The 27,917-nt window shown below is 35.0% G+C and overlaps 5 protein-coding genes across 14 annotated transcripts; 3 read left to right on the top strand and 2 right to left on the bottom strand.

Moving 5' to 3' along the window:
- Positions 1-185: 185 nt before the first annotated feature.
- Positions 186-14,484, bottom strand: LOC126849440 (putative E3 ubiquitin-protein ligase UBR7). 4 transcript variants are annotated; one of them, XM_050591258.1, is made up of 8 exons: positions 14,032-14,484; positions 13,720-13,908; positions 13,482-13,628; positions 13,266-13,377; positions 13,013-13,188; positions 12,734-12,893; positions 12,475-12,632; positions 186-948 (listed from the first exon to the last, which is right to left on the bottom strand). In XM_050591258.1, the coding sequence occupies exons 1-7, from the start codon at positions 14,170-14,172 to the stop codon at positions 12,481-12,483; spliced, it is 1,077 nt and encodes a 358-aa protein (XP_050447215.1). In that variant the 5' UTR covers positions 14,173-14,484; the 3' UTR covers positions 186-948; positions 12,475-12,480. The 4 variants fall into 4 exon arrangements, with proteins under 4 accessions (XP_050447215.1, XP_050447213.1, XP_050447214.1 ...); XM_050591256.1 differs by lacking the exon at positions 186-948 and adding an exon at positions 1,384-3,138; XM_050591257.1 differs by lacking the exon at positions 186-948 and adding an exon at positions 6,233-6,363.
- On the top strand, positions 2,734-11,489 carry LOC126849449 (uncharacterized). The gene is made up of 4 exons (XM_050591278.1): positions 2,734-2,881; positions 5,264-5,432; positions 5,623-5,882; positions 6,300-11,489. The coding sequence occupies exons 2-4, from the start codon at positions 5,265-5,267 to the stop codon at positions 6,400-6,402; spliced, it is 531 nt and encodes a 176-aa protein (XP_050447235.1). The 5' UTR covers positions 2,734-2,881; position 5,264; the 3' UTR covers positions 6,403-11,489.
- Positions 14,485-14,930: 446 nt separating the features above from the next.
- On the top strand, positions 14,931-20,502 carry LOC126849431 (ubiquitin carboxyl-terminal hydrolase 36-like). 3 transcript variants are annotated; one of them, XM_050591243.1, is made up of 7 exons: positions 14,931-15,008; positions 15,795-16,333; positions 16,446-16,553; positions 16,626-16,852; positions 16,955-18,285; positions 18,371-18,504; positions 18,598-20,502. In XM_050591243.1, exons 2-7 carry the CDS (start codon positions 15,847-15,849, stop codon positions 18,927-18,929), a joined length of 2,619 nt encoding a protein of 872 aa, XP_050447200.1. In that variant the 5' UTR covers positions 14,931-15,008; positions 15,795-15,846; the 3' UTR covers positions 18,930-20,502. The 3 variants fall into 3 exon arrangements, with proteins under 3 accessions (XP_050447200.1, XP_050447201.1, XP_050447199.1); XM_050591244.1 differs by having other exon boundaries at positions 14,931-15,012; XM_050591242.1 differs by having other exon boundaries at positions 14,956-15,429.
- LOC126849429 (vacuolar protein sorting-associated protein 8 homolog) lies at positions 16,187-27,757 on the bottom strand. Of its 4 annotated transcripts, XR_007687398.1 has the most exons (13): positions 27,538-27,757; positions 27,007-27,285; positions 26,557-26,850; positions 26,246-26,464; positions 25,987-26,166; positions 25,655-25,900; positions 25,434-25,574; positions 24,912-25,367; positions 24,098-24,843; positions 23,038-23,982; positions 22,533-22,746; positions 22,318-22,470; positions 16,187-16,315 (listed from the first exon to the last, which is right to left on the bottom strand). XR_007687398.1 is itself a non-coding variant. In XM_050591234.1 (12 exons), exons 1-12 carry the CDS (start codon positions 27,610-27,612, stop codon positions 22,369-22,371), a joined length of 3,897 nt encoding a protein of 1,298 aa, XP_050447191.1. In that variant the 5' UTR covers positions 27,613-27,757; the 3' UTR covers positions 22,083-22,368. The 4 variants fall into 4 exon arrangements, 3 of the variants coding, with proteins under 3 accessions (XP_050447191.1, XP_050447192.1, XP_050447194.1); XM_050591234.1 differs by lacking the exon at positions 16,187-16,315 and having other exon boundaries at positions 22,083-22,470; XM_050591235.1 differs by lacking the exon at positions 16,187-16,315 and having other exon boundaries at positions 22,083-22,470; positions 27,524-27,644.
- On the top strand, positions 20,544-22,035 carry LOC126849446 (uncharacterized). 2 transcript variants are annotated; one of them, XM_050591271.1, is made up of 5 exons: positions 20,603-20,619; positions 20,733-20,904; positions 21,028-21,231; positions 21,374-21,592; positions 21,748-22,035. In XM_050591271.1, the coding sequence occupies exons 2-5, from the start codon at positions 20,839-20,841 to the stop codon at positions 22,033-22,035; spliced, it is 777 nt and encodes a 258-aa protein (XP_050447228.1). In that variant the 5' UTR covers positions 20,603-20,619; positions 20,733-20,838. The 2 variants fall into 2 exon arrangements, with proteins under 2 accessions (XP_050447227.1, XP_050447228.1); XM_050591270.1 differs by having other exon boundaries at positions 20,544-20,904.
- Positions 27,758-27,917: the final 160 nt, after the last annotated feature.

Raw genomic sequence — 27,917 nt, 5'->3', positions numbered from 1 at the left:
GAATAATCCCTCGTTATTAGGCCATATTTTTGTATGTAGATTCAGTTACTTTATTATAAATTATGTACACATGTACATTAGACATTTGCATCTCTTTTGCGTAAACGTATTATTACTTTATTAGTCAGCACTGCCTAATTTTCACGCGAGGCACGATATATACTACTGTACTGTAATTGCTCTAATTGCCTTTGTAATGCAAATCTACTTGTATCATCAAACATGAATACGCAGAGTGTTAGAGAATTTGCTCAGATGCTTTCCGAAGTAAAATTTCATATAAGGATTAATTTAAGCGGTTGTCGATTCTCGCAATTTTCTACGCGCCAATCTACTCGATAGCGAATGGTTTTTATTCCTTAGACTAATTGCACGATGTAGCAGAAAAAAATCGAGGAAGTAAGAGATACATATAAAAAGGAAAAGATATATAGAATTATACTACTAACAACTTAGGGATTACAAAATGCTATGTGCCATTTAATACGCGTTGCAGTTTATGTATTCATATTGCATATCACATACATATACGCATTACACGTATCGTTTCTTCTTCTATAATATATAAGTCAGCAGATTGTGTAATATGTCTCCTATTAGACGAAATATATAGATATAGGAATGTAGCGTGTATATATACATAGTGCAAGCTTCGTGCAAACTGGCGATAAGCGTATCTCGAAAGTAGTTATATATTTATATAAAGCGCATAGAATGCAATTTACATATTCATTTAGAAAAAAGTTCTCTATTCGCATATGTATATACATATATAGTAAGCCCTCGTTGTTGGTTATTCCAATCATTTGGCCGATTTTTGTTGACGAGCCCGAGAAGATAAGTGCCAATCGTAGTAAATGTGGTACTATTGTAGGTGCTTGTTGTACCGTGCGTATCCGAGGAAGTCGTATTGTTACTTTTGCGCGTTTACGAAATAAATTGTTGCTGCTGTAAAGAAACGAATCATACACAATCCAAAACAAATTCGTCGTTTTGTCACGAATGAACGAACAACGAGATCTTATTGTATTGGGGCTTGCGTATATAGGCCCCGTAATGTTAGGCAGATTATCTATGATGCGAATCTAACGCGCTGTGAGAAAAAAATACTCTTATTTCTCCATTACTCACATGTCATGCATATTTGAAGCGGAAATTCTTTGCAAATTGTTTACAATGTTTCGCGTCAAAGCTTTCCTTGCCTTTTCGTAGATTTCTTTTATTTTTTATCGCGGACAAAGTTGAAAATCATACATTCACACACACACGCAAATGCATAAACTGTGTTTGCGATTTACAGACGCGGATTGATGACAAAGTGATTTTGTACAAGACCGTATATCTTTTTTTACATGTCTATATATATATATATATATATATATATATATATATATATATATATATATATATATAATGTATTTTATCTTTTATACGCGTATATTTATGCGTATCGCAAGCTATCTACGTATCTATCTCATCTCATCATATGCGCGAGAGAATAGTGCAGTTAGAGAGAACGTGGTTCCTCTTCTCGATAATTTACATAATACTATTCTATCTCTCTTATTCACTTATATATATTCACGCATTATATTGACGACCAATTATCACGAATGAGAGAGAGAGAGAGAGAGAGAGAGAGACAGAAACAGAGGTGAATTTGCGCGGAGGAGTAAAAAAAGTGCTTTCTTCAAAAGACGATCTTTCAGATTTTGTATAAATTTATTATACAATATTATATGTATACACTCTATCTTCCTCTAATATATAATTATATTATATTGTTACACGCGCGCAGAACTATATCTGCAACTCTATATATGTATATACACGTTCCGTTTGCACGGGCAAACGGCAATTATTATGAAAGTTTCGTCACGATATCTTGCCCAAATCTATCTCATAATGAAAGCGAGCTTTTCGCAAGCGATCGACAGTGATCGTTTCTTATCTCGCTTTCTTATTGCGCTTTAATTTGGCGCAAATTAATCGAGAAAAAGCGCATAACAGCGATATAATGGACGAATGAACGGAAACGACACTGTCATTGCGTTGTGCGAGGAGAGGCGTGGGCGATATTAATCTTATATGTGATTCTACATTAAACAAAATTGTAAGCAAAAATCAATCTCTATCGCTATTTTAACTTTCAGAGTTTAATAAAACGTTTTCACTAACAGCAAACACAAAAGCAGATTTCGTTGTGAATCCTGTTAATGTGACTTTCATTTATTAAGAATGAAATTCAACTATCTATCCGAGTTTATAATTCAATATATACAGCAAGGTTTCTCTTGTTTTTGTGTACATTTATATGTGCATATGTGTAGCATACTTATAGAATTGAAAAATTAAGAAATTAGTCGCATTTCAGATCCAATGCATTTCAAATTCATTTGCAAATTGCAAATTGTAAATATACGTCAGATTCGCTTTCAATGAGAGAGGCGAGCTTTATATTGGTTTGTTTTGAAAACGTCAAAGACGTCATTTCAAAAAGGGATAAATGGATGCGCACGCGTGCATTCGACGCACCAGGTGGTCGTCGATGGTGACGATACTTTTAGCACAAACCTGGTGGGCGGTAGGGTGGCCGTAGGGTGGTTTATCGACCAGGATACCAGTCTCAAAAGGTTCAGTAGTCGTGGGACCACCACCCCGTCAAAACGAGCTTTTGTCGAACGCGAGCTTCGCGAACGCTTCGCAGTGCTCCCATTTTTCTCTTTTCACCTTGTCCCCCTTTCTCTTTCTCAGCTTTTCGTCTTTTCGCCCGCTGTCTCTCCTTTTTGTTTTCTTCATACTTTGCACGGCCGTAATAAATAAAGTACGTCGCAAGCCAGGGGATTCAATATATCTCACGTTTGAGCATCCAGCTAATAAAGTAAGTCCAATACACGCGATAAGTATGAGACGGGAGGAATCTCTCGAATCTGTAACGAGCGATTGATTTTATTTCCTTCGCTCGTGAATACATTTCGAGAATTCGTTTGTTTAATCGCATATTTCACATAATAGCTGTTGAGCATCCGCATCACAATTTTCGTATCAGAAAGTAGATACGTCACAGATAATGTTTCCATCAATTTCGTGCTATAAATGATTCGTCCTTCGATTTTTTATTATTTTGAATTCTAGTTGCTGCAAAAAAAATATTTATATTCATGCATGTATGTAAGCGTTTGCAAATATATATCATCCTTAATTATTTTCTTAGAGTGAACAAATATGGGGCAACTAGAGTTATTGTGGATATGTATCATATTTTTCTTTTTTTTACATTCAATATTATATATATGTATATTAGATGTATATATATATATATGTGTGTGTATGTGTGTGTATGTGTAACTTGGATTTATTATTTAGACGAAAACTTTCCAGAGCGCCTAAAGTTTAAGTTTACCTAGATTTGGAAGATACCTCTTTTAATTTATTCAAGGATAGAGTCCCGATATAGAATACCTGGGTTCGGCGGTTGAAAGCTTATCGGCGAAGCGTGAAATTTCCCTTGGATGTTAAATGTGCAATGGTGACCCATTTATCGATTTTCCGAGATTTTAGTGCAACATCGTATCTCCAACATTGTTCGCGTTACCTAAGGCGTTTTAAATCTCCACCAAAATAGAATACGAGTATCAATATCCGAAGAGGGAATTCGACAAATGCGTTTGCAAAATTGGCGCTCGTAAAATAAAAACATCGCGCAACTTAAGTTCACGATAAATTTCAGAGAGATGCACACGATATACACGAGATACTCGAGCGAATTCATCATCTGCGACAATCGACAAATATTGATATCGCCTTTCGTCATTGATCCTCCCTCTTTTAGGCCAGCGTGTCTAAAGTTAATGAAATCGCGATAGGAATAAACGCACGCGGCCATATGGCGTGCACCAACCTCGATTATCGGAAACTGTTATAGCTATTTTTCTGGAGCACCGCCAAACGTGCGGGATATCAACGGTAACAAGCACGATTCAAGGCAGCGGCGAGTCAATGCACGAAAAGTGTAGGTCGTTGGCATAAATTTTAAATACATTCCATTTTCTCGAAAAGTCCTCGATTCCCGGAAATCATATCTTTACAAGAGAGAGAGAGAGAGAGAGAGAGAGAGATTCTACAGAAAATAATTATTATTGGAAGAATCGCGAATTGGAGAGCGGAGAGAAGCAAAGTATCTCGTTACTTCTCTTTCTAAATTTGAAATTTGCGAAGATATCTCGTTAGACACTTTTGCTCAACGTAGAATAATCCGCGAGTTGGTACCTTCCAGGGTGAACCACCTCGACGTAGCATTGCTCCGTCGTCTCGCTATAAATGAAATTTGAATATCGAGAGACATGCCGTATCATTAATATTCTCTCTTTCCTCCTCCATCTTTTTCCAAGATTTTGGCAGAAATCCAGGCTACAAGATAGTATAATACTAGTTGCACATTCATGCGCGTCTATAACTGGCCTACTCTCTTCGATGCACGTGGAGCTGCAACCATGACATCGAGGAATCAGGCCACTGTTCCACTTTGCGCCTTTCTAAAGCGATAAAGGTTGTATTCGTTTATTATGCACACAGTTGGCGCGATTCGGCATTGCGAAATCCTCGGCTTTCCCGCAGATTGTTATACAGATGAACCTTAGGTTTCCATAGTTATAGATATATTAATGATATTGAAATCGTTGGCCGCGCTAAATTATACGAGGGAGGTGCGACATGTTTTTCTGCTTATTTTCGTTCCTTGTAAATCGCGTGACATCATATTTATCATTAACGCGTCGATCAAGTTTAATGAAAATTTTGGATTATAAGAAGGAGAGAGAGTCTATTGTCGTGCGACATCGACGGTTTTTTAGCGGTGCAGCCTCACCCCGCGCTGGCTTCGGTTGTTCGATAATCGAGGTACAAAGGCCATCGCCCCCGAGAACATATCTAGGCCACCGACACCACCGACCGTTTGCCACAGTAATCGCCTTCACCATTGCACATTCGACTGTAAAACACGCCGGGGAAACGACTACGCGATATAATTTCATACGAAAAATAGTTTGAATCATGTGCCCGTAAAATTTAGTAGGCTTTTCGTAAGATGTAACGACACAGTCGTACAAACTTGATTACGATGATATATAGTTATAATTCGATCCTTGTATCATGAACATCAATTTTTCGTATCTTTCAAAATTTTGACGTGACTTTTTTCTGTATCGCATTTTTGCGGATGATGATCTCGATGATAAATTAAATGCGTTTATATCCTTATCAGAATGATTACGGCGTTACCGGTACCTTCGGTGAAAGTCTTTCACAAGACTTACTATCAGGAGAAAGGGTTGCGGATAGGCAATAGCCAACCGGGAAGTCCATTGGCGGAGAGTGAGGCGGTACTGGCTATGATAGACAAAGAACCACCGGAGTACTATTTTTGCGGAAAGGTAATAAGAGCCTTCGACTTTTCGATACGATCGCTTCATAGTTAAAAAACCGTTGTTGAACAAGCCGCTAAACTTACTTTTTCATCATCCGTACGACAAAGGAGACGCTTGTACATATAATATATATATATGTACGGTGTATCCTAAATGACAAAAAAATCCTCTCTCCTCTAATAATAAATTATTCCAGGTAAATTCCCTGTACGTCGTTGTCGGCTCGCTGTTGCTGGGAGCGGTGGTGCTTGTTGTCGGTCTGGTTCAACTCGCTCCGGGTGCGGAAGCAGCACAAAACTCGGCGGCGCTGATCGCCGCCGGTAGTGGCCTCCTGGTGATAGGGGTGTTCCTCGCCCCGTTGAGAGCCGTGTGCATCAGAAAGCAGAGCGCGGCGCAAAAGGACGGCACCCATCAGCGAAGCGTCACCAGTATAGATATGCTGTTGGCTCAACACAGGTAAAAAGCGATCGATCGATTTTCCTCGATACTTTCACCCGATATGCAACCGGATGTTACGCGATATTACACGCGGAACCATGCATGCTATTTTTCTTTTTTTTTTCCAAGAGACGTACAATTTCTTTCCTCTTGTATCCATCGCTGTCACATCGAGTTTCAAAATTCTCTCTGAAAAAAAAAAAAAACTCACGATTATCATTCAAAGCGTAAAAATATCGTATTAAAATATTCTCTAATTCTTCATAATTTGCGCTTAATTCTTGAACAAAATCTACTCACGCGTTAATAATTATTCAGTCACTACTTGGCTAAAGGTGTACAAAATTTCAATCTATCGTGTTTTTCTACGACTCTTGAGGTACGCTTGTATTTGATCTCTCGCGCTCCATCATCGTTCGTTGATCGTATCGACAGGGATTTCACGGTCCTGACACCCGACGAACTCGAGGATCTCGTGGGCCGGTCGACGTCCAACAACCTGGAGAACAAACCTCTCAAACAAGGTCACAATACCTAGGTACTGCCTGCCTCGAGGAAGGTATTACCTTCCGCGTCAGCCGCGTCTCCGCCGTGCACGAGTACCACGCCACCATCGTCCGTCACGTCGTCAGGACCAAGTTCCTCCATTCTGTACACGCATCGTTACGATACGCGCGAGCATAGTTTGGTTTAATCAATGTGCGCACTCGCTACATTATTTCCGAATAGAGCCGTCACGCATTTTCTAACGATGCAAGATTGCGAGCGAAACGGGAGCTCTTTGAGCTTCAAGATTGCGATGTAGCACGACTCGTCGCAAAGTAAGAAAGTGGCCGCGGGATACACACGTAGACTTCATCATATTTGAAAAATTCTTTCTCCGACACAGTAATCACTGCTTTTTTCTCGAGACTTTTCGTTTCTCTTGACCTTTTCATTCGCGTTTGTCGCGTTGAAAAATGATTTGATTGATGATGACGCGCGCTCGAATGTTTACTCGAACGCGTTTGACATTTCTTTGTATCTACGTATGAATGACAGCAAATAGAGGAATTTAAACAAGTTATTTGGTATTAAATATTCACGTATTGTTTTTTTTGCTCGCTGACCTTATGGTATTAAAGTTAAATTACGATACGTGATGGCAGAGGGTGTGTACTCTTAATTATGTTATTACAGTTGACGTTATATCAGTCGGTCGTACGACATGGACGAGTTATAAGATGATTAGACTCGCACGCTAATTGCATGCAGCAATATACATGAAAAACATCAAAAATATTTATTGCGAAAAATAAAGCCGACAAAGGCAACAATTTCGTAGCGAAAACATAATACTTAGTGCAATCTTTATTCCGAAGAAAAGCTCAAGTATAAGCTCAAGTAATAGCTTGGAAAGAACGCCCACGCGAGTAATTTGCAGAAAAGAGAAGAGTTTAAGTTTAAGTTTAAAATGTTTAAATCGAGTTTCGGCAGGGCCGAATTTAGAGTCTTGAAAGAGGGACAATCGTGCAAAACACGGATATAAATATTGATAAAAGAAAACAATCACATAATATTTTTCACGAAATACCTTGTTCCCCCTGTATCTTATGCAACAGTAGAAACCTTTCTTGATTTTCTAAAAATTCTTATCTTATGCGATTCCCACCGCCACCTATTCCAATTGTCCCTCGTACTCTTAAATCCGGTCCCTCTCGGACAATTTTTCTAAATCTTTCGCGAATATATAAAGGTTCCGCGTGGTTATCGCGCGTTCTTCATCGCTGCGCCAATTAAATTTATTTTCGTATATTTTCATTATCTTTTATCGAGCTAAATTATAAAACAAATTTATAATTACGTACATTTAAATCAGAAATTCTCTTTAAAAAAAAAAAAAAAAAAAAGTGATTTGCTATATTTAAAGTAAAAATGATTGTTTGCATTTCTAATCAAATATGTGGCGTTTCAAGAATCAGAAATTATTTACACCATTACGCATCCCAGATTCAAAATGCAATTATCAAAGGCAAAAAGTAGTACTTTGTCCGTGTTGTAATACCATAGAAATTTTATCGACATCTTTTCGTGTTACAGATTGTTAGGAGAGATACTTTAACGTTGGAGGCACAATCTTTTTTACTATATAAATATGTAGTAACGGACGTTACTTTCTCAAAGACTAAATTGTGTTCAATTTATGGATGAATGAGTCTGATGTACCGGAACAACTTTGTCGTATATATCTCTATTGCGAGTTATTTAAATAAAGATATATAAATTTGCGTGATATAGCTATAGATAAGATTTGAAAATCTTCTTCGACAATTGTCCCCCGCAGGACGATAAAAGAAATAAGAGGATAAAAGAAATTATACGCGTAGAAGACTTTGTCGTATGTAAATTTTACGAATATTTCTTTGTCAAATTTTTTAAAACGCATACTCATCGTGTGCAATGATAGGATGACACAGAAAGTCACGCGATATGTATAGCCCTATCGATAGGCCGCGCATAATGTCAAGATCGTTGAATGGAAGGGTGAAACGGTATAATATGTTAGATCGAATGAGTAACGACGAACCTCACGCGCAATGAAACATACCGAGATCAATACGATATGCTTATATAGAGGTGGCGTGCAAAGAGCGGGAATCGGCAAACTGAGTGTGCCCGATCTGGGTTTTTAAAGTCCTTTAGCGAGAATCTAAGCGCCAGGCGCAATTAGCTCTCACCTTCGAAACTTCCGAGTTCTAATTACGAAATGAGGCCTTGATTTAAATTCTCGCTCGAACAAGGTCGAAAACCGAAAAGCTTGTTCGTGACTGTCGATTTTCGCCTTTTCCACGATTCGCAGCTTAGTATACAAATCACAATTAAACGCTTAGGATAGATGTACCAGAGTATCGATGTTTTTGTTGGAAAAGAAAAAAGATCGAAACTTGATATTTGTCCGTCATGTCGATCTTCTTTCCATCTCGTCATCTAATTTTTCAGATTCATTAAGGTCGGGAATTTTCTTATTTCATGAATGCGAACAAATATATGTAGTCTTAGCAAAGTAATATTAATGCAATTAAGTTTACGCGAAAGTGTAATCGCCTAACGTAGAAACATAAATCAAAACGCTAGAAGGCTAATAATAATAAGCGACTCTGATCATATAATTTATCCACTATGTACGCTAGAAAGGGTATCGTCTCAGTTTTTATTCCTAATCTGTAAATTATTCGATATTTCTGTAAAATAAGCAAACTTTTATTACGTATTCATAGATTTGACCTAAAACGCCAATCTCGCTACTGTTTAATGTTTAATAAACAAAATTGGCAAATTATTTTCTTTTGTCCAGTAAAAAGTACATACGCCTCTATAAAAATAAAATATTGATTAAATTTTTGCCGTTTAAATCAGCAACTAGAGATATTTATTTCTAGTGAACAACAAGCTTTGAAGAGGAAACATATCTATCGAGTCGGCTATATGAGTAGAGATATCTTTTTATTGCCATTAGTGGATATACGTGAAGGAAGGAGAATAGCAATTAAGGAAAATAACTGTCCACATTATCCATATGCTGAGAGGCTTGCATTTGTCGTGAGATTCCTATTGAATGTTTGCCTTAATTTCAGAGATAAAGGTATCGTTGAAATGTGAATGATAAATTCTATTTACGCAAAAAATTCTAGTTACAAAGAGAAGAGCGCGATTAATATTTTCAAAATACTTTTAAATTTACTATATTTTTTAATTGCCATGTTTATCCGCGCGGGAGAAAACACTTTATGCAGTACTTGTAAACAGGAAACAAAGGAGATCCGGTGCATTTCTGCTGATAGATATAATTTGCCGCGGTAAGTTTTTTAACATAACTTTAAGGCGAGTGCAACAAGGAAATAATCATCGATAATAACGCGAATAGTAACGTGTGAGATTGTATGTGTGAGGCGTTCGCATCTAATAGCGCGCATAAAATATTAAAAATTATAATTAAGAGAAATAATTGACAATTATTCCACAGAGCATTATACTAAATGTTACATGCGCGGATTATGTTACGGATATGAAACGTTATATACATGACAATTCCTTGTTGTACAAAAGGATTGGTCATAATCTTAAGAGATTCAACGCACAGAATTAGCCGTAAGCATTTTTATAATGGTGTTCTATATATTAATATTATTATTATATTACTATTACTGCTACTATTACTACTCTACTACTATTACAGTTATATTACTACCCATGAGAGATAGCTCGATTTACTTGTGATCCAGCCGCGAATCGGCTGGCAGAAGTGTTCTCGTACATGTCATCGTCATAAGGGATTGGATAGTAATATGCCTAGCCTTGTATATACGAAAGTTTGTAATGGTGAGAAAAAAAAAAAAGATTTTATCGCGCGGGATGGTAATATATCGATCTCGATACGATTTGCCGATCTGCAATTTTTAATTAAAAACGTTAAATTAAATACGTTTTAAATTAAAAACGTTTTAAATTAAATACCTTTTTAATTAATAACGTTTAATTAAAAAAGCAGATTATATCACGCGATGTAATCTTAAGATGCATATCATATTTCTTGAAAAAAACTCGTCAGCTGTATGTGATTGCAGCATTTTTTAAATATTTTTTTAATACATTTTAATTTAAAAAATATAAATTCTCTGTAAATGTGCGCTATATTATCTGTCTCAACATATATAAAAGTACACTTAATATTCTGAAATTAATTCAAATTTGTATGCTGTAATATGTATGTCATTATTATTTTTTAATATACGTATAATTATTTACTCGGTTATATTAAATAGCTTGGACGGAAAAATGACAAATTTCTTTTAAATTTTTTGCGATTACGTGCACTTGAAAGAAAATTCTATGCTCTTTTAGATCCCAATGATATCAAGTTTCCAGCGATATCTTAAATAACATATATGAATACTAGTGGAAATATGCTGCAACCACAACTTATTTTGCATCATAAAAGAATCTCTATAATCGTGATGCATATTCAATACATTACGATATCATAGTATATATAATATCGAGAAAGTTTTACCGATAAGCTCTTAAACTTAAAATTAAAGTAGGATGTAAGGGGAATGTTGTATCGCAAAGCGTTCGCGATGACGCGGCCATCATTGTTGAGGCTGGTCATCTTAGAGTGATAAAAAAAAGGAGTGCGCATTATTATTTTATTCCGTGCTTTTTTATCGCGCAACCATATAATTTCACCATATAAAGTTTTATTACTCGAATGATAATGATATCGAAGACGCAGTGTACGTTGTAATACATATTCGAGATACAGGGATTTTGCGGATGTTAAAAAAAAAAAAAAAATTGTGCTCCCGATCCCTTCTGTCACTGCCAAAAATTAATTATAATGCGACATTTATAAAACGCGTGAAAACGTGGAAGCGAGAGTATCGGCTAATAATGCGGCTAAAGCATATAATTAAACCTCAACAATATGTTCCGCCATTGTGAACATGTCGGAGACGTTCTGCGTAACCATTTATTGGGAACATTCTGACTTGCTTAAAAGTTTCGTTGATCCGTATATTTTGTAAGCAAAGATTATAAGATAATAGCAGTAAATAAATAAATATTACTACTATACGACACTTTATTTATTGACGTATTCATTATTCAATGATAGGCTTATTCATAATATAAACAAAAGAAAAAAAGTATAAAAAAGATTAAAGTTTTGAAAAGTGCAATTACTTAAAATTTATGTCATCTCTTGCTCAATTATTTTCTCTCCCGAAACACTATATGTTAACTTCAGTATTCAGACCTAAAATTCTTACAATCGCGAATTTTTTATTTAGGATTCCATTTCACGTTTACTTGATTATATTCTACCGATATTGAGCCCTCTTATTTGAGTATATATTAAAATTTTTAATTGTGAAATATCAAGAATACATACCTACAGTCGATCAAGTAATTACAAAATAAAAATTCTTTAATACTTCATCGACATTAGTAATTAATAAGCGTCGATAATTTTGAAAACTAATTTTTCAAGGATCGATACATTATTAAGAATCTTCGATTTTTCGAAAATATAGTAAAAGTGCCAAAATATACATTATGTAGAAAATTTTTTTTTCATAAATGGAAAAGGTATTAATACATTAGGTTTTTATTTTCGAAAATTGAATTTGTAATTGATTTCTAATGACTATGTTATATAAGAGTGATGCATTAACTAAAGGATTGAATGCTTCTTGAAACTTTATGTTTGGTATTGATTTCCTGTTTAATTTATTATAAATGCTCTGTTTTATTAAATTAAAGCCAGGATGTTAGGGAATATGTATGTTTAAATAATTAATGTTTCTTTTATGTTGATACACATGTATCAGGTTAGACTGGCAATATTTTAATAAATTTTTTCTCTCCCTCTCTCGATTGTTTTTTTAAATCATGCACATTATTTTCCACAATACTGATAATATTAAATTATCAATATATATATGTATATCATAATCTATCATAAAAACATAATATATGTATATTTTTAATAATTATTAGAGAGATAGCTATGGGGTCATATATATATATATATATATATATGTATATATAATTGTAATATTAAAATACATACATTTTTTCAACGACAATATGTTGGCACTGTCACTTTGGGACGTTTCTTTGATTCCATTTCTGAAAAAAATTCTTTAATGTCTTCTTCACGTACAACCTTTTTGTTTTCCGCAAATTTTTGTAAATATTGCATGAGTCGTTCTTTCATATTGTTGTATTCTAAAAGTAATGACAATCAGTTTATTATTAGCAGAATACAATATGTGTTTTCTCTCTGTAATGCTTTTAAAAGTCTATCCAACAGAATAATTTTATTTTACCTTCAATTGCTGTCAACTTTTGTACATGTCCCATGCTTGCAAGAGCTTTCATACCTTTCTCATATTGCGATTCTTGTTTATTCATCTTGCCTGCTTCCTCATACGCTTGTACACTATCTTTTAGATCGAGTAAAAATGCAATGCCTTTTGCAGTATACAACTAAAAAAAATAGAAAAAATATAATAAAAGTTTATTACAAAAAGAATATACAAATCTTTAAAACTTTTAATTTAATTTGCATAAAAAAAAGAGAAAATATACAACATTCAATATCTCACCGATTTGCATTCTTCACAAGTGCACAATGCAGCTCTCCAGCCTTCTACCCAAAAACAGCTTCCTTTAGTATTAGCACAATTATGTTTTGGCATTTGACATCCTTCTGATAATTTTTCTACTTCTATTTCTTCGTTGTTCTCAGATACATCAGATTTTACATCTGATTTTCTCGAGACTTGTAATCAAAGTACATATTAATAAATTTATAATTGAGGCAACAATTTTATGTTTCTAATAATTCAAGTGTCTAACCTGCATATTTTGATGCATAATTCCACAGAAAATTGTGTTGTTTCATACAACCCGCACAAATCATTTCATCGTATGCATTATCTGCAGGTATACCATTGTCACATTCTAAATGCTAAGGAAAACAATTGTTAGATTGCATAAATTTTATTTATCCATACATACATATATATATATATATATATATATATATATATATATATATATATATATATTTACCTTTAAATGGTACCAATCTTCGCATATTGTACATTGGAACATGTCATCTTCATCGCCTTCAGGATCAGGATATGGTCTCGCGCAAGTACAATAAACTCCATCAAAATTTTGATTATATTTATTTTCAATATTGACAGCAGATTTCAGCTAAAAAAAACAATAAGTGTTAATCAAGCATAATGCAAAATAATTTTATATAATAAAATATACAAAATATTATATATAAAAGATTCAATACCTTCTCCAAATTACATTGTTTGCCATCAAACTTGGAATTTCCACAGTCACATCTGAAATGTCGCTTTGTATACAATTCCACAAGTTCGTGCCCTTCATGACAATGAAAACTACATGCCAGGCAAACGGCGGCTCGAATTTTGTCTGAACAACATGTTTTACACGCATACAATGCTTGTCTTATGTATCCCTGTGTATAATTATTTATTTAAATAAAGTACAACAATGTTGATCAACAATGAATGATTGTAAAACAACAGCTCGACAAAAGTAAAATCGTAAATTTGTACAAGATATTGAAAAATGTGCCAACCTTGTTATAAGTACAATTCTGATCATCGGAGGCGCCCAAGACTGCATATGCGTCTTCCTCGAGTTGATTCTCTACTTGGAGAACATCGAGCATAGTAACGGAGTTATCGTCCTCTATCGACTCGGCCAATTTGTCAGACATGTTTTCGATTTCGCGTCAATCAACGGTAGAAGGTGATATAACAAATTCACCGCGACTTTACTTTAGAATAAACAAAAACTTGGATTTTCCAATTCAGGTGTAAAATATAAAAGGTTAGAGCAAACTACGCGTCCAAAGGATCGGTGACAGCGCGCTTAGCATGCATTTTATCAGCGCAACAATAATCAGTCACTAAAAAATTTCCTTTCGTGAAAATTACGCGTTTGCTCCTTTCAATCATGCACCATTGCAACAATTTACGTTTCGCGATTTTGATGGAATACCCTCGGATATTACATGTCAAAAGCGTTACACAGCAGCGAGACAGCGAGAGACGCAAAATTCAAACCGTTCAGAAAACACGGCAGCTCGATCCGATTGGCTTTCGTAAAACGAATCCAATTGGTGGATCTACAAGTACAAACCAATCACCGGGTGCTAAGTAGTCGATCGCTGTGTTTTGCGAATGGAGCCATTGATAGGTTATGTAGTAGAGAGAAAGAGAAGGAGAGAGAGGAAAATATATTTGAAAATTTCACATCTCTTTTAAATATTTGAAGGAAAGATGAATTATACAAGCACGCACGCTAATCGATTAAATTCGTTACGCGATTTGCAATGGCTAGAAAATTCTAGCGATGATTTGAACGTAATCCTTATCGGCCAGCTAGCCGGCCGGAACCATCTTGAGTGTGTGTGATTTTCCCGCGTACTAGTCAAGCAAGCGCCGCTCGCCGCTCGCCACTCGCTCTTCGCCCTTCGCCCCTCGTCGCACGCAAGAGAAGCCGTTCGCCGTTCTTCAGATAGTAAATGCAAATGGCTGTCACGATCGCAGTGTACGTGAGTATGTCGTCTCCTGTTCCCGCGTGTCCAATACGAGCGAAATCATCAAGTACGATCGATATGTGATGATCGGCGCGTCGGGTCGTTCGAATATTGAAATAAAAGTATCATTTCGTAAACGCGACGTAAAGACGTGTGACATTAAAGTATAAAAGATATAAAATACGGCAGCACGCGGGAAATCGCTCGTAACGGAGGGACTCCGGTAACCGCGTTGGAGACGAGTAAACGCGCGTTATCGTATGTGTGATGAGTCGATAGTGATTCCATCAGAATTCGAAAGAGATCAATGTCAGATAGTCGTCGGGGTTTTTCTCGATAATAATAATTACTCAAATATATATATATATCGGCGGGGGCAGGTATAAATAACGATTTATTTCATGCGTTGTCTATCGCATGCAATCTTTCCAAGTAAGTATGCTCCTTAAATCCCATCGTACACCGCGTGTGATTATGAATAGAACTTAAATCTGTAACATAATTAATTTTTTTCTGTTATACATTGTACAGCTAAATAATTATCGGACTATACCTTATTCTCTGTATAGTAATCTTTACATTTAATCCTTTTGCTTTTTAAAATTTTTACTCACATATGTTGTAGATGTAAATAGCTTTAGTTTATTTTATACATATACATATAAACATGACATTTGGATTATATATATCGGACAATATTTCTTCCTAATTTGTTTTATTAATGCAATCAGGAACATAATGGTAGAGCTGCGTATCCAAAATTATATTTCTTGTTTAATTTATATTTGTTATTACAGGTGTGTCTATGTGATTATTAAATAATAAGGAGAAAATTCAAATAATACTAAAATGCCTGCAGTTAGTATTTGCGATCCTATTGCGGCTAGGCTCCATTGCGCTTTGAATAGCAATTCTTCCAAAACCACAGACGATCTGTCCATTGAATTAGTCAGCAATGCTTCTCGAATTATGCAATCGGAGATTCGTTATGAAGAATTAAAAGATTATCAAGCGACAAATCAGGTGCAAGCTAACTGCAATATTTTTCTCAATTTATCCGAGAATTTGGAGGAAAGCAAAGTCAAGGATGGCACAAGTTATAAGAAAAAGATTGATGCAAATAAAGGACCAGTTTTACCAGAACCAGCTGTCACTTTGTATTCTCCCAAGAAAGTTCAGCTAGGATGGAAAGGCACGTTTCCAGTCGGAGCAGGCATGTATAATATTGGAAATACATGTTACCTGAATAGTACTCTTCAAGCATTATTTCATATTCCGGCTCTCGTCAACTGGTTGTTATCAGATCCACATCATAATTCTAAGATGGAACAAAATGGTAATTTATCTCACTATTATATCATGTATTTTATTTATATTTCATGCTTTTCAAAATACAATATAAAGTTATAATGGCATAGTATGGTGTTTTGATAATAGGATAATTTTAGATGGAAATGGAGAATGCCTTACATGTGCGATGGCCAAAACTCTACAATTCACTCATCAGAAATCTGGGGGTGCAATCAAGCCATTTTATATATTTAATAAATTAAAGCGTAAATATTTCCCTCATAAGTTATTTTGCCAAATATGTGCATAGATAAATATAACAGATATAATAATTTCAGTCATTTGCCGAACTATGGTGCCTGGACAACAAGAAGATGCTCACGAATTTTTACGTTATTTATTGGAAGGGATGGAACGTGCGTATTTAAATAGGCATAAAGCGACAAAATTGGATAGCTATTCTAAAGAAACGACACCTATTAATCAAATATTTGGCGGTTATATACGTACTGAAGTAAAGTGCCTACAATGTCAACACGTATCTACCACATTTCAACATTTTCAAGTAAGATGAAATTCTTATATAAAACATTGTATAAGCACGAGCACGAATTCTTACATATAATTTTCTTCTTTCTTGTAATTAACTGTAAAAATTTTAAAACAGGATTTGCTTGTGGATATACGTAAGGCGAATACATTGGATGAAGCGTTAAATAGTTACTTCAGTAGAGAACAATTAGATAATAATGATTATAAATGTGAAGCCTGTAAGAGAAGAGTTCCTGCCACCAAACAATTCACATTGGAGCGCCCACCAAAAGTATTGTGTGTACAATTGAAGCGATTTAGCGTTTTAGGAGGAAAAATATCTAGACACATTGGTTTTAAACAAACTATAGATATGGGCCCGTATTTGTGGAGAGAACCGGGAGAATCTCCCAAACAACTTACCTACAAACTCATGTCGATGGTGACACACATGGGTCCCTCTGTAAATTGTGGTCATTACACGGCAATCGCGCAAGTATCGAGTGGTCAATATTATTCTTTCGATGACTGCTGTGTTCGTCCAATAAACCTTAATAATGTTTTAAATACAAACGCGTACATTATGATCTTCGAGATGGAAAATTACAGTCAGAGCTTGCCATCAACAGCAAAAATTAACGGTACGACATCCGTAAAGAGTATCGTGTCGACTGCACCAGTACCCAATTCTATAATAAATAAATCGATTGCGTTAAAAGCATCAACATCTGCGGAATGCTCCGCGAACGGAAGCGAATCGTTAAACAACCATGATGAATCGAGCAAATCGCGAACGTTGATTGGTCCGCAGTTGCCGCCGCAAAGAAATGGCGTTGAATTAAACTTTCCTTTAAAAAAATCCAGCGACACCGATAATATACATTCATCGCAGAAAACGCAGGATAAGACACAGCCACGATTAGTGATGCATATTAAAAATGGGAAAGTTTTAAATGGTAACAGTTTAGTGCCCTATGATGTAGACCCCACTTCCAGTGAAGAAGAGGACAGTTGTCCTTCTGTCGGAACGGAGAAAAATCAAACGTCAAATAATACAGTATCTCGAAATAATATTACAAATGGTGTGCCAAAATGTGTCATTACGAAAGACGGATTAAAAACCATCTCGAACTCTAAAGAAATACAGAAGACTACCAACTCTAAAAGTAATGGTATATCGATATCGCCGCAAGCTACTATTATACAATGTACGAAAACGCAAAATGGATCTAATAACAGTAATGGCCGAATCAGTTTATTAAAACATCAAAATGGAAGAATGGAAACGAATGGTCAGTCGGAACAACGCGATAAGGATACGTGGCGTCAATCTGCCGCCAGAACTAAAAACGGACAGGAAGAGAATGTGTCTACGAAAGCTACAAGTAGCAACATTAAGGGTTGGCAAATTTCCAAGGACACATTTTCTCCCACATTCAATGGATCCAATGGATGGACTGATAATGGGTAAATCTATTTACACGAAGCTTACATAATACAATGAGAGAAACAATGTAATATATAGAGAAAAATTCTAATATATCTATTCTAGGGAAGACGCCAAGGTCAATCAAGGTAATACAACACCGAATGCCGCAGCTGTGCGAGATTTTAATGGTACCAATCGCTCGGATACCGTTTCACATTTATTGAAGATGTCGCATCGTGGATACGGTAGTACTTCCGGTAAGCATGTAATAAAATTTAATTGTAAAATAATAAAATTTAAATATTAAAGTATCAATAATTATAAATTTGTGAATTTTTGTGAATTTCTAGTAACGAACTGGAATGGCAGTAGAACACAGCTAGATCGTGATGTCGATAACGACAGACGGGAGGAACGTAAACGTCATTTTAATGCGGACGACGAAGAAATGGATAGGGGTCGCGTAAAGAAAGTCAAGGATCATTCGAGTCGTCGATCGTACAATGAGAGATCTAATGCAAATTATAATTCATTCCAAGAATACCAAAACAAAACCTGGAATCGATCAGTTAATAGTTATCATCGAAGACATTATTATAACACATCCTACGTGCGGCCGCGACACGGAAATAACTATGGAAGGCCGCCGCATTTCAGATATTCTTCTCATAGATATCTATAGATATTGCTCGTACTCGCGACACCGAGTGATGAGCGTGAGTATAGGAAATGGTAAAAGATTTTAGGAGTTATACGTGGACAATTCAGGAAGCTGGTGTAATAGACTGTGTAATATCGATTTTCATTTGCTAAATAAATATCATTTCTCAGCATGAGATTGAAAATAAACTGTTGAACAGAATTTCAACAGTAAACTATAGTGTTTCAGTTGATATATATATATTATATATATATGAACATTTTGAAGATAATGACACACATTCACATTTCAAGAGACATAATACATGTTCCTGATAGATTCGTGGCATTTTTTGCTTCTGCTGCATAAGTTTGGTACACATGCTTCTATCGTAAGAAGCGATCCATGGGGGATGAGTATCGCCAACTGTACCAATTTGTGTTCAACATAAAATATTATAGAAAATTCCGTAATTTTTTCTAACCCTAATCCGTGTGAATAACAAGTATCGTAATTTTAAGATACATATTCATCATTAAATTCAACATGAGACTTTTGAAAAGTGAAAATCTTACATGGCGAAGTGAATATAAATTGAATGTAAATTGAATTTGATTGCATATTATTTAATACAGCTTATTAGGATCATGATTAGAGCAGTTATTTTTTAGGACAAATAGATGTTATAAAAACTAAATAGCAACAATTATATTATCTAAATTTAACCGATAAAATTTCAAATTACACAAACACAATTGTGCATGTGTATGTGTGTATATATATTATTTATTGAAAGAAATTTTTTTGTTATTAGATTATATTCTTCATCTAGAATTCCATATCATATAAAAATTTCTTTTCTACTATACTCATGACGAAGTAGCATAAAAATTTTATCAGCAATAAGTATGCTGATTTACAATGTCAGAAAAATTATGTCATTTTAAATTTTAGAATATGTGAAATTTAAGGCAGAATCAGTTTCTTTCATTTCATTTTTGGAATATATAAAATATTTAGAATAATCTTTTTTTATTTGTATGTAATAATCCGTCCTGCCCCATCTTTTTGATAAAGATACTCTCCCCCCCCCCTTCCCCTTACGCCCAATTAGAATTGATATCAAAGGAGATAATCATTTTATGAGATGACTATAATGATTGATTTCATTATAGTAGCGCTTTGACGCTAATGATAAGATAGCAATCAGCATTTTTGATGGCAATATATTGCGCGCTGTTTCTTTTACTATATAAATTACAATTAATTAGCATATATATTTGTCAGCAAGTGCAAGTTTAAACATGTTTTTAAGTGTTTCTACTGCGATAATTAAGATAAGCTGTGTATAATTAAATAAATAATATTTAGATATGACAATTAATATTAACAATATTGGGTATGTAACAATATGTACATTACTTATGATAAACGCGGGAGCGCTTGTAATATTAAGAAATTACACTATTAATAGTAAAAATTATAAAGTCATAAGTTAATTTTTTAAGCAACATACAGAGGAGTCAATTTCCAATTATCTTAAATTCCTACAATACCTCATTACATCATTATCCGAACAAAAGACATTAACCAAAAAAAAAAAAAAAAATACATATATATATATACACACATATATATATATATATATATATATGTATATATATATATCGATGAGATTAATGCGCGACGTTATATGAAATGGTCTATACAAGCAAACCAACGCCAGATTTATGTATGTATTTACATGTATAAAAAGAAAACAACGTCGTTTATATTATATATATATATAAACTGGTAACAAAAAAATAAAGAAAAAAAAAACAACTGAATATATCTATCCTTTAGAACAAGGAGACTGTCGAAATTCTCATAGTATTGAGTTGGCTATGGAAATACATGTTTAACAAAAACAGTTTGACAAAAGAAGATATATCGATAAATAATTTTTTTTATGGATATTACTATGGCGACCAACATCCTCTCGATCCGCGAACTTGTGAAACTTCTTGAAAAAAATGTAAGTTAATAATTTCACGTAAAAATATCGCGCGCAGTACATATTTTCTCTCATTTTTTTAATTGTTGAAATTGTTACATTCAATTACTTATCGGAACAAAAATTATATTTTTTAAAATATAGGTGAGCATTCTGAAGACGGAAAGCGACAATTCAGATATTGATCTTAAATTTCGCGACAAACTCGAGCGATTCGATAAACTGTCATGCAATGCGACTGATAAACTGCAATCATTATTATATTTATCCGAGAATTACACTGCAAACAATGATCTTAAAAAATTTATAAATAGGATTACTGGTTTATGGTTTTCCGTTAATAAACAGGTAAAACTGCTCTATATGATTTACTTTTATACATATTTGTTTTATATATATTAATATTATAATTAATTTATATAAAACAAATTACACATTTTAATATTAACCATATATTAATTTTAATTATTATTATGCTAATATTATACAGATTTGTGAAAAATGTTCCAAAATTCGAATGGCTAGTCGCACTCTATCGCGGGTACCATTGTCCTTGCTCCTTAAAAGGATAAAGAAAGAGAAATCTTTAGCAAGAGAGTCATTGCACTTTTACGAGAACGGATATGATTATGAGAATCTCGCAAAATGTTACGCTTTGTTGAATGAAATCGAAGATTTGTTAAGCGATCTAGAAAAATGCGACGATAAGGCACGTATCTATAACAAATGGTGCTTTTAAAGTTTAATGCATTTTTGGAATGTTGTATAAGAAAAACTTGTGAAATATATACTACGCGCCTATATATAGAAACTTTCTTTATAAACAAAATTATACAATCCATCTTTTCTTTTTTTGATTTACAGTTACAAAATTATTTAGCTATATCAAAGTTGATTCCTTTCCTCGTCAAGTTAGAGTCCTCTGTAGACGCGTACGTCTCTAACATCGAATTATCACCCATCAACAAATCCGAGTGTTCGAAACTGGATGCTTTTACAGTTCTCACAAAACTTCTTACCGGTGAATTATTGAATAATGAACCTATGGATCCGTATCAAGTGCTAATGGATAATGCGCCTAGGAAACCAGTTTTCATTATTAAAACCAAACGCAAATCAGACATTCCGATACAGGTAGTAGAAATAACATAATTCAGTATATAATAGCATTATAGTATGAAAGATGAAATATGATTATTATCTAATATGCGATCGTAATAAATACTTTGTACTTCAATAATATAATTTGTATATTTGGCATAACCGTGTCGTGTGTATAAACCTTAGCGCGCGTCAAACAAATAAAATTTCAAGAAATGAATCTTAATAATATCTTATTGATACTATACAATATATCGCAGACTAAATGAGAGAGAGAGAGAGATCATATGATCAGATTTAATATATGTGTAGCGCATATATGATACTACATACCGCTCACAAATGCGATCGTTGTTCTCTCAATATACATAGTCGAAGACTAGATTAAAAAATGCCCTCGAGGTCGGGGATAGAACAGGACGGTGCTAGTCTTAGCGTGAGGTCTCTATGACGTAGGAATTCCGGCGGAAGAAGCTGTTTCTTTCTCTGTAAAAATAATAGATGGAAATAGCGTATGCAATGTATGATATATTGAAAAAATATATTACCGGAGGCGGAGATTCGGGGATGGCGAGGTTGGTGACGACAGGCGCCCATCCTTTTATGTTCAAGCATTTGTAACACGATTTAGGTTCGCCCAGGCATGCTGAATGATATCCATGACCACAGCTGAATACCACTGCGTAATCGGAACAATGTGACAACAGTTGTCTGCATACCGGGCAAGTTACGGAAATAGTGCCACATGCTCTACCGGCGTCCCTGAGCAGCAAAAAATATATATTATAACTAAATATATGCGTGTAGCTATTGGAATACGGAAATTTGCGAATTTTGTTTTATTGTAAATTTTTCCAAGCGGACGGAATCGCATTATTTTCTCATTTTCTTTTCATCACTTAATCTAAAGCTCTCTTCTACTTTGTTATTGACTTATTAGCAAGAAAACTATTAGAGTGTGATTCATTGTAAAACTTTGCAAGCTCTCTCTTACTTTATTAAAAACTATTTCACCATTTCTTTCGTTACATATAATTTTATAATTATCTGTACCTCAAAGATTTTTCCAAAGCTTTGTGAAGTTCCAAGCTCACTAATCGCGCGGTAGTTTCGACCAGGATTTGTTCGTATCGCGATTGAATAAGGACTCCGGATAGCAATTGCCGTATATCGCCCATTGTTCCACTCGTAGCTAATGGATTTCTCAAGATTTGTTCCAATATGTTCGAGAGTATCGACGTACCGCTCAAAGATTCTAAAATTAATCTCAACAATTTACCGCTCAATTTGTCCATCTTTTGTTTATTATTCTCTGAATGCGATCGAAACGCAACTTCTACGAGAGGCATCCAGTCCAGATTGCCCGCTGATCTTCTACATATTCCTGCGAGCTGCGCGGCAGCGTGCACCGTCTCACTTTCCGAAACTTTATCCTGTTGATACATCTCCAGCTGATTTTCAAGTTCCTTCAGTAGAAGATTAAACGCGTCCTGATAATTGCCTAATTTCTCCAACATTACCGCCTCCGCGTCTTTGCAATTCCATTTTTGAACAATCTTTAACGCTTCATCTAATCTGCAGCCATGCGGTCCGCGCAAATGAGCAACCACGTATTTCGGTTCCAATTCGCACATTAACGCCAAATATCTTTCCAAGTGTTCAGTCGTTAATTCTAGAGAAACGTCTTCTTCCTTATATTGCGTAATTTGATATAACGCTCCTAATAGTTTATACTCTAAGCTTGAATTGTTGTCAAGACTTTGCAATATCACATTGATTTTGTTCTGCATCCGCATCGTGATGATTGTGGCGAATTGATTGGCATTAATCGTCACGAGGGTCGAAACGTGAATCGATACAACTTGGTCCAATGAAGCGGGCGGCAAGCTCTCGAGCCAGGGCCATATATCGTGATGCCTAGACGAATCTAAGATCATACATTTGCATACTGCTATCCAATCCTCTCGCGCACTGTACAATAACTCTGCAACTCTTATACTGTAACAAAGGACGTCGCGTGACAATGTAAATAATCGAACATTAAAAATAAAATACGTTGCAAAAGTTATAGATCATTGTGATTGTCGCATTAAACATGACAATAAATACTTACAAATTCGCTCTATTTGCTAAATTTAGTAAAACATTGTCAGAAATGTTGCACAGCTTCTTAGAATGCAATAATCCTAACACAGCGTTCTCTCTCTCAATCTTAAAGTCTTTCGACAATTCCACATGCGAATCAATGCACAATATATCTATCATTTTCTTCAATGTACTAGATTCTAATATAACAGTACTTTCCGATACTTCATTTGCCACAAATATAAGAACCATAAATTGTTGCTCCATCGTGATATAATCGACATTCTTTGGAGTAAGTGGTGTAGTTGGTATAACAATGTTTAATAAGATGTCTATGAGTCTTTGTCGATGTCGAAGGCCCATTTCGGAAGTGAATTCTGGCTCCTGAAAGGCGATGGCTATAACATCGAGAAAGCCCTTTGCGTCGAATTGCAGTAATGTTCTCAAGTATGGATATTGCCTCTCTGTATCATTCGCCAGACTGGAATGTTGGGAGAGCAGAGCTCTCAATATATCCGCTTTCGCTCTCTGCGGTACACCTTCGGGAAGCTCATCCTTGGGAAATCCACGGCCAGCGAGGCAACAACTGGTATAAACCAGAATGGCATTGCCGAGTTTTATGCAATCTCGGGAAAGAGCTGCTACCGGATCGCGCAATAAATTTTGAAGTACCGGTACCAATTGATGAATGGGCGCTGTAAAATCCCCCAGCGCTGTTGTCTGAAGATAGATTAATGCTTCCCAGAGTCCTCGCCGACGACAGATTGTCGTTACCTACACACAAACGAAAATGTAACGTTGTAATTTCTCACAGTAAATACTATCATAAATGTTAAACTTACTTGATGAATATCTAAACAATCCACATCGAGTAAAACTATTATTGCCTCCAGCGAATCTACTTTATTTTCTTGATCGTAAAGTGTCATTAGTTGTTGGACGATCAATGGCGGCAATTTAGATCGAAGACTTCCATCTAGCAGAGGAGCCTCGAGAGCATGCAAGTAACTCGTTTTTAGCCCTTCCGATTCAAAGACTATATCCCATAACTTTCCAAACAGTAAATCTAAATTCTCCAATTGGACGCAATAATCGACGCAAGTGAGTACTATCGTATCATAGTCCACGTTTTCGTTCATACACTGATTTAATTCGTCCATATACTGAATCAACACTTCGCAAACCTTATCACGTGCTATTTGCCTGCGATGTTGTTTAGAACCTCGAAGGCCAATAACCGCCTTCCCTTTGTCTTGATAAAAGGAGAGACCCAACGCTAAAGCTTCAGAGAAACGTTTCTAGAATATAACAAAATAATGCATTCAAAGTTCAAAAAAGAGCACTTTCTATAGCTTTAAACTAACCTGCATAACCAAGTATTGCAATCTTTCTGTCCATGTCCTTATACAAATCACATGTAAACTTTTTGTACCTAATAACAGTAACTGTGTACCAAAGACTATAACGGTATTATAACACGCCCGTTCGCCAGCTAATGCCATCGCCTGTAAAAAAGAAATATATTTTATGCATATGACACTTAAAGCAGCAAAAAGTTATATAAAAAAGCTATATTTATATATACCTTGGAAACATTTCCACCAGTGGACAATCCTTTAAAATGACTAGAGGCATAAGATATACCAACGCGACTCATATCCAATGTCTCCAAATTATCCTGCGCTCTTACATCCAACAAATGCAATTTTTCTTGATTGTCCAATACTATGAGAGATCTCGGATTTAACCATCTCAAATTGATTATCATGTATGGTAGTGTCATTCTCCGAAGAGGTGATAACTTTACTCGCGAACCAATTTCAGTATATACCTTATCAATAAATAATATTCTTTAATTTGATAATTCCTAATAAAAGCAATCAAATAATATAATTGTTAAATAATATAGCAATATACTTGGTAAAAATGCACCACATTGTCTCTTGCAAGTGCTAATACTGGGTCGATCACACGAGACCCATCAGCTGTCTGTATGACGACTAGTTGCCAAGATAATTGTGGCGGTGCTGTTGGGGCACCAGTTAACGAATGACTCAATACAACGCGCATTCGCGGTCTTATGCAAACTACAATTACCTACAAAAATAAGATGAATATATATATGTACACATATTTATAATTGATATGTACCATCAAATCTGTTGCAAATGATAACCTTTGATAAAGTTGCCATTGCTACTAATGTGTAATTTTTCAATGGATGCGACGGCAGATGATTCAATAACAAGGGCTCCAGAGTGCATACTTCTCCTTTAGAGCCGCTAAACAAACATCTACTATCACAACCTCGTACACCCATCACTCTAGTAAAATTCAATTCAAATACTGAGCCACCACTATCGCTACATAAAGCTATTTTTGGTGAATCTGTAAACTAAAACGGGTGTTTTAAAACTGTCGACTAGACAAATAGATTCAAGATGTAATGTGTAATATATATGAATACACTAATGTTACAAAATATACCTTAACATGCAACACAGCAGTGTCAAGTGGATGTACATCGGTGAGAATTCTTAAAACTTTTCCATTACTACTATCTAACATCAAAATATGTCCTCTGACAAAACCAGCCAGCACTCTGCTGCCATCATAATTGAAACAAAGAGCAGAAACAGAACCTTGATGTCTTGCTTCTTGATCACACCATCGTAATGTTTGTGAAGAGTCAAAGCCCAATATTAGACCATGGCTAGTACCAATTACCAACATATTTCCTCCAGCTGCAACTGCACTAGCTAAGCCAGCATTGACTTTCTCCTGAACAAATCATATTGAATGATGATAATTGTTTTATGCAAGATATTTAATTAATGCATATAACAAAAGCGAGTAACAATAATTCAAACATTTTCTATTTAAAAAAGATATGAGACTGGCAATATTTCTTGCACAACGAAAGGAATAATCGCTTACACTGGCTGATACAATTTGTGATGTTATTCCTTTGAGTATTACATGTCTTAATATGACACTTGAGAATGCTTTCTGAGATGTTTTAATGGATTTGTTTAATGAATTTAATGATAAATGACTGCCAATGCTCGTTGTCTCACTGCTACCAAGTTTCTCTCCTAATGGTATACCAATATCATCATCTGTTTCTGATGTCGATTCATAATCAGGTTCCATCAGTATACTTTCTAAGGTGGGTAATTCTTCCACGATTGGTATAGCATATTCCATATTATCTAACTAAAAAACCAAATACTATTATCAGGAACTAGAATAATATCGGAGTAAATTATAATTACATTACGGTAATAAAAGAACGATGCGATCATGATAGATATTGACCATGATAATATGAAAATTGCAAAAATAGCTGAATTCATCCGATTAAGATTACAATTATTGTACAGTGTAAGGTGTTTTAGATAATATATCAAATTTATTGCATAGATAATCGCTATTGTGTAAAATACACACACACACACATACAAGTACCTCCTCGATATCTAAATTGATAGCTTCTGTAACAAGACATTCGTCACTATCGGATACAAATTCATTCTCAGCCATTTTATGTCCAAATTGTATTATTTCGATTTCTCTGACGGATATATATATAAATAAATATTTGAAAATGGTTTGACACTTTTGTTTTCATTCTACATATTCGCGACGGATGTAGTCTACAGACGGCGCTCAGATAGAATTGTTTAAGTTAAGGTTATATAAAGGAAGGTTAAGTCATCAATGCGGTCTACGTATTGGCCCTCGCAACTCGCAATCCGTAATACATTGTAAAAGACCACGAGAGCCAATAACAGAGTTTATTTGATTTAGCATCTCTTTTCAATAACGACTGCGCGCTCAATCAATTC

Source organism: Cataglyphis hispanica, chromosome 5 (genome assembly GCF_021464435.1).
Source record: "Cataglyphis hispanica isolate Lineage 1 chromosome 5, ULB_Chis1_1.0, whole genome shotgun sequence".
In the NCBI taxonomy this organism is placed as follows: domain Eukaryota; kingdom Metazoa; phylum Arthropoda; class Insecta; order Hymenoptera; family Formicidae; genus Cataglyphis; species Cataglyphis hispanica.
Note: the sequence above shows the minus strand (reverse complement) of the source record. Positions and strands in the feature narration are given on the sequence as shown.

What these genes read in the sequence shown, in the direction of transcription:
- LOC126849429 (XM_050591234.1), bottom strand. Translation starts at nt 27,612, where the DNA reads ATGGCTGAGAATGAATTTGTATCCGATAGTGACGAATGTCTTGTTACA. An exon ending in CAATGGCAACTTTATCAAAG is followed by an intron (nt 26,167 to 26,245) that starts GTTATCATTTGC and finishes TTATTTTTGTAG; the next exon opens with GTAATTGTAGTTTGCATAAG. An exon ending in TGCAATACTTGGTTATGCAG is followed by an intron (nt 25,368 to 25,433) that starts GTTAGTTTAAAG and finishes GTTATATTCTAG; the next exon opens with AAACGTTTCTCTGAAGCTTT.
- LOC126849446 (XM_050591270.1), top strand. Translation starts at nt 20,839, where the DNA reads ATGGATATTACTATGGCGACCAACATCCTCTCGATCCGCGAACTTGTG. An exon ending in TGAAACTTCTTGAAAAAAAT is followed by an intron (nt 20,905 to 21,027) that starts GTAAGTTAATAA and finishes TTTAAAATATAG; the next exon opens with GTGAGCATTCTGAAGACGGA. An exon ending in TAGAAAAATGCGACGATAAG is followed by an intron (nt 21,593 to 21,747) that starts GCACGTATCTAT and finishes TTTGATTTACAG; the next exon opens with TTACAAAATTATTTAGCTAT.
- LOC126849431 (XM_050591243.1), top strand. Translation starts at nt 15,847, where the DNA reads ATGCCTGCAGTTAGTATTTGCGATCCTATTGCGGCTAGGCTCCATTGC. An exon ending in TTCTAAGATGGAACAAAATG is followed by an intron (nt 16,334 to 16,445) that starts GTAATTTATCTC and finishes GGATAATTTTAG; the next exon opens with ATGGAAATGGAGAATGCCTT. An exon ending in AATGGATGGACTGATAATGG is followed by an intron (nt 18,286 to 18,370) that starts GTAAATCTATTT and finishes TATCTATTCTAG; the next exon opens with GGAAGACGCCAAGGTCAATC.
- LOC126849440 (XM_050591258.1), bottom strand. Translation starts at nt 14,172, where the DNA reads ATGTCTGACAAATTGGCCGAGTCGATAGAGGACGATAACTCCGTTACT. An exon ending in AGAATTGTACTTATAACAAG is followed by an intron (nt 13,909 to 14,031) that starts GTTGGCACATTT and finishes AATTATACACAG; the next exon opens with GGATACATAAGACAAGCATT. An exon ending in AACAATGTAATTTGGAGAAG is followed by an intron (nt 13,629 to 13,719) that starts GTATTGAATCTT and finishes TGTTTTTTTTAG; the next exon opens with CTGAAATCTGCTGTCAATAT.
- LOC126849449 (XM_050591278.1), top strand. Translation starts at nt 5,265, where the DNA reads ATGATTACGGCGTTACCGGTACCTTCGGTGAAAGTCTTTCACAAGACT. An exon ending in AGTACTATTTTTGCGGAAAG is followed by an intron (nt 5,433 to 5,622) that starts GTAATAAGAGCC and finishes AAATTATTCCAG; the next exon opens with GTAAATTCCCTGTACGTCGT. An exon ending in ATGCTGTTGGCTCAACACAG is followed by an intron (nt 5,883 to 6,299) that starts GTAAAAAGCGAT and finishes TCGTATCGACAG; the next exon opens with GGATTTCACGGTCCTGACAC.